The 5,320-nt window shown below is 46.4% G+C and overlaps 1 protein-coding gene across 1 annotated transcript; it reads right to left on the minus strand.

Moving 5' to 3' along the window:
- Positions 1–4,416: 4,416 nt before the first annotated feature.
- On the minus strand, positions 4,417–4,899 carry TWIST2 (twist family bHLH transcription factor 2). Its single transcript, XM_009634679.2, has one exon. The coding sequence runs from the start codon at positions 4,897–4,899 to the stop codon at positions 4,417–4,419; it is 483 nt and encodes a 160-aa protein (XP_009632974.1).
- Positions 4,900–5,320: the final 421 nt, after the last annotated feature.

The raw sequence follows: 5,320 nt of genomic DNA on the forward strand, positions 1-5,320 counted from the left end.
TCCTGGCTCTGTAAGAGGCTGCTGTGATCTCCAAGGCTAATTTATCACCGCTACCTACAACTCTACCAAATATGCCCCAAAAAGCACTGAAGGAAGGAATGTGAAGGGAGGTTGCAAAGGAGAAGCATTGCAACCTTCCCCTTTGTTTTAATGAGGATGCTTTGTAGCTCTTAAAATTAGAGCTATTCTGCAGAGATGACTGGTGTGAGGATGACTAATTTGGAGACAAATTAGGTCTACGTAGTTGAAATGTATGCCTTGACTGTTCCCTTAGTGACCCTTCAATGCACATCTCTCCCGACAGGACTTTTACCACAGCCCTGGCTCCGGCAGATTAAGTAATAACATGCTTTTGCCGCTCTTCTAAGCGGTCCTTCGGTTTTGATCCAACATTTTCCCTCCACTGTGTATGTCTCTGTTTACGATTGGTAATTAGTTTATATGCATCTAGTCCACGGCAGATTTGTCTTTTGTATGTCTCCTTCTCTGGACCATTTTCATTGCACCCTCTCTTTCAAAGGTCTGAGCCTGAGCGTTTTCTGGCTGACTGCAGCGTATTTGGTGTCCACTGTGTAACAGATTTATTCTTTCCCAAGAAAAGGCACGAACGTAAACAGAAGATCCAACATGCATTTTGCTGGGCTTTTAAATGCACTAAGATGAAACCCCCCTGCTACAAGCCTATTAATGTAAATACCAAACTTTACAATCCTTCCTGTCAAGGAAACATATTTACATTTTTCTAAGGATGCGTATAAAAAAATAGGGCTTTTGGGACAAAAAGGGCTTAGTTCCAGTGTCACAACACCCCCAGTTAACTGTACTGCTCTCATAAACTATACGATTAGGTTGTTCCCAGGGCCAGCACAGATAACATCTGTTTGCTTCTTAAGGACAAAATGAAATAGGATGCTAGCGTTTTATACTGGAAACAGCCCTGGAAGTCTGAAGGCGCAATGGTAAGAAGGCTGCTTATCATGTGCACACATGGATTGCGGCTTCCCCAGCACAAAAATGCTGGGAAAGGTGTTATTAGTGCCAGTGCCAGCCCAGGGGAGGCAAAGGGCTCATCCCAAGCCCTGCAGCAGCGAGTGGGAAGATGGGGATCGCTGGCAGACTGGTCTTACTGGGACGAAGGTTAGGACTCCATCGTACTTTACGCTTTGCTGATGCTCCTGGCATCCCGGTTGGACGGTATTTTTCCTACTAAACGGAACAACAGTAAACATTTTCTCTTGCCCTGATTTTTTTTTTGCAGTTTAGAGCTTCTTGAATGTGTTGAAGGAAAAAGAGAAAGCTGGCTGCAAGGAAAGGAGCACAGGTGCTGGTGATGAGGATGGGGATATTTGGGGGACGAAGGCTCAGCTTTGTGTGTCTGTTGAAACATCCTATTGCGCTAATTGAAGTGCAAAGCTGTGCCTGCTTCTCTTGAAACTACTGGAGTAAGTTGCCTGTAATTACATGGAGCAGAACCGGAAAATGTCTCTGTGGCCAGAGGAGCGAGCAGCGGTGACCTGCTGGCATTTGCAAAGGCCAGGTGGCATTTTACCAGTTCCCAGGGCTCTGACTTTCTAATCAAAAAGCTCCTCTGATTCTTTTGCAGCCAAAGGGGAATGACCATTTCTCCAAAGAGAAAGTCTTTCCTTGCCTATGTCTCCCCAAAATCCAGGGAAAAGGGAGGATGGCCATGGCAATCCAGCCCAAATGGAGCTCACCCCTTCGTGCTCACCCAATGTTTGCAGTGCTCACTACTCCGTGGGAAAGGGAGGATCTGATCCCAAATTCGGAGAGCTGTTTCTTAAGGAGTTTTTTTGCCATCAAGACTGCACAGGCTGCACCCCTGTTACGCGTAAAAACTCCTCTGGCCAGGGCAGACCCATGCAGACATCAGTGACATGCCACCCAGCTAAGTTGCCCCATTTTAGAGGGTTTCTTGAGGATCTTGTCGTACTTTTTTTTTTTTGGCTGGCAGATGTAATTTTTGTCACCATAAACGATAGAATTTGACACCGCACTGCACCAGGCCATTTGTCAACACAGTTTTCAACAGTTCAACCACACGTGTGTGCATGCACACACAGGCACAAAAAAGGCAGGCAAGGGGGGAAAGCCCGGGGGCTCAGGGAAAAGTGACCCTCGTCTATAGGGGATGCAAACTTAGAGCAAAAAGCTACCTCTAACCATGGGGCTGGAAGTCAGGTTACGGCAAAGACTCCAAATACCGATTCACTCTGAAGCAAATGGAAGATGCATCAGGGTTTGCCACTATATCATGGGGTTTTTTTGCGCAGTCTGAAATGTTGCTCGCAATTTCTTTTAGGTAGGGACAATCTGAGCATCTATGTATAAAATCTGCCTTGTCAGAGCAGTGCTAATTAAAAATTACGTTTGGTTGAATTATTAATACGGCTAAAAAAGCGGGTTTTGCTGCTGAAAGTACTGTGCGATGGAGAGGAATGGTTGTATATTATATAACAGTTTTAAAAACATCACTGGCTAATGGCAGCACATCATTTGGGGAAACAACAGAATAAATGCATTGTTCCATCCCAGCACTTTACTATTCGGCCAATCTAAACTGCTGAAGAAATACGTGTTTGGGACATTTTACATCTGTTTTTGACAAGAAGCCTGGGGTTTTGTATGTGTGTTTTTTTAATCTATTTAATGCAGCTTTTTAGCTAGATTAGCATGGGAAAAGACACTTTGTTTTATAAACGGAGGGTTTATCCTTTTAAAAAGCAACTCTACTTTGGCTTTTTGCAGTTGAAATTAGGGCACAGCATGAAAAAATAGTAGCACCAGCAATAGCCATAAAACCCACAACAGCAGCATTACCTATTGAAACAAAACTAAATAACAGGCAGCTTGTACGATGGCTGGAGTAACCAATTTTTGAACAGCCTAACATTTTGGGGGCTCCCTAGAAGAGCGCGTGGAAACCTTAATTACAGCACCAAAATGCAAACCATTTCAGGACACGGGTAAAACATTTACTTGAAGTGGTTTCTAAAATGGTTTTAAGTCCGCATTTTACACCACTAGTAAGCCCTGGCTGAACACTTTTTGGCTTTTTCAAACAAAGTACTGTAGTTGCATCAAGGGTTTTTTTTTAAATGAGCTATTTATTGCTGTTAAAACAAAGATGGATTTGCCTCTTTAAAAAAGCCTGGCCAGTGGGCTGGGATAAACTTTCTTTTCGTCTTTAAGGAGTCGATTCTCTGCATGATGAAATTATTTCATTTTACATCACGTGCGACATTACGGGGTTGGGGGGGGCGGCAAATTTCCCTTTCGAATGTTTGCTGGCCGAAATCGTTTTGCGGGCTCTGCTTTATGTACTGAGCTCCAGAGAGTGACCGGCCGTATGCAAACTCTGGCTGACACAACGCAGAGCTGCTCTGCTTAATTAGCTTGAGATGAGGGTGTTATGAGCCTCTTTTCCCCCCCCTCCTTTCTTACTGTTTATTCCTCCCCCCCTAAATATTACAAAGGCAACTTAAGAGGAAGTAGTTTTCTGCTAATGGAAAATGATGAGGAAGGGTTTAGTGATGAGAGTAAATAAGAAACTACATCTAACACCAGCCTTTGCTTTACTGGTACTTTGGGGAAGGGAAACCAAGCAAATACGAAAATCTGGCAAAGTTTCTTCTATCTTTGTTTGCTTTTTATTGTGTGAGGGGGAAGGGGCACAGCCTGGGGTTGCAGCCGACATCTGCTGCTCATTTCTTTTAAGAGAAATATAACCGGGGGCGAACTTGTCACCAAAGCCCGCTTGGGTCTTGTGGACTCCCTGGCCGGGAGAGGATGCGGCTGCCCTGGGACCGCTGGCTCAGCACTGGGTTTTTTGGGTGCAGGCACCCGCGGAGTGGGGCAGCAGCTGTTTTGGATCCCCTTGTCAGCCTGTTGCACTGATCGCCTTTTCCTCTCTTAAAATCCTTCCCCAAAGCAGTGTTTTCTGGCAAATCTCATGCAGCGGTGGTTTCCCCTCCGACCCTCATCAGACAGTTCTCAACACCAGTCCCCTCTCAGCTCCCCAATCCCCACAGAGCAGAAACATGCTGATTTTTTTTTTTTTTAAATGGGGCATATCTAATTTTCGCCTGCCTGGAAGTTCCTTGTTTCTTTTTTTATTTTTCACAGGTGCAGCGGAATGGGAGGGGGCCAGACACATTTATGCTGCCCATCTTGCCTCTGGGTCAGTGGCCCTAAACCCCCTGCCCAGCAGCGTCCCCGTGCCCCACCAAGCTGTGCCACCCCTCCGCAGGCAGGACTGAGCCTGGTGGCAAAGCTGGGCTGGCAAAGGGAGCCGCGGGTGCCCTATCCTGCAGCCAGACAGACACGGACCATCATCCAGGAGAAGAGAAATCGGTACCTACCCCTTCGGCAGCTGGGCTTGCCTGGCCCGGGCGGTGGCTAGTGGGAAGCTGACATGGACCACGCTCCCTCCATCCTCCATACGGAGAAGGCATAACTCAGCCTCTCGTGAGCCACGTAACTGCAGCTCGTCATCTTACTGTCCATCTCGTCGCTCTGTAGCACCTGGTAGAGGAAGTCTATATACCGCGCCGCCAGCTTGAGGGTCTGGATTTTACTGAGTTTGTCAGAGGGCAAAGTGGGGATGATTTTCCTCAAGGCGGCAAAAGCTTCGTTGAGCGACTGAGTCCTCTGCCTCTCTCTGACATTGGCCAGGATCCTCTGGCTCTGCAGTTCTTCATAAGATTGGGAGCTGGGACTGGACTTTTTCCCCCTCTTCCCTGGGTTAGGGCTGCCATCTTCGCTGGACTTCTTACTGTATCTTCTCTTCCTGCCAAATCTCTTTGGCTGCCTTTCCAGCTCCTCTTCACTGGTCCCCAAGCTATCCACAGGGGAAACAGGAGAACTGGAGCTTTCTTCCATGCTTTCTGCAAGAAGGGGAGGGGAAGAGACTTTCCCCCCCTCCTTATGTTATGTGAGTGTGTGTGTGTCTTAAATGTGCTTTAAATTCCTGAGACAGATCCTTTGGAAAAACAGGAGGGCTTTTTTTTTTTTTTTTTTTTTGCTGACCAAACGTTTTCCAGGTTGCTTGAAGGGCTCTTATTTCAAGGACCGGGGTTGTGCAAAAAATTGAGGTCTTGGAGAGAGGAAGTTATTCTAACTTTTTGGAAACTTTAGCTGAGCTCAGTTGCTAAATAGTTGTCAGAAGTGAGGGAGGTGCGGGGCTCCCTTCTGATTGGCCGGCCAGGTCAGTGGGAGGAAAGCTTTTCCCCTGCTAAACTTTCACAGTTTTATGTTACACTTAAGTAAAATCTTGGGAATGCACCTCAAATCAAAGATAGCT

Source organism: Egretta garzetta, unplaced genomic scaffold (assembly GCF_000687185.1).
Source record: "Egretta garzetta isolate BGI_Z169 unplaced genomic scaffold, ASM68718v1 scaffold732, whole genome shotgun sequence".
NCBI lineage: Eukaryota > Metazoa > Chordata > Aves > Pelecaniformes > Ardeidae > Egretta > Egretta garzetta.

Coding starts and splice junctions, on each gene's coding strand:
- TWIST2 (XM_009634679.2), bottom strand. CDS start 4,899: ATGGAAGAAAGCTCCAGTTCTCCTGTTTCCCCTGTGGATAGCTTGGGG.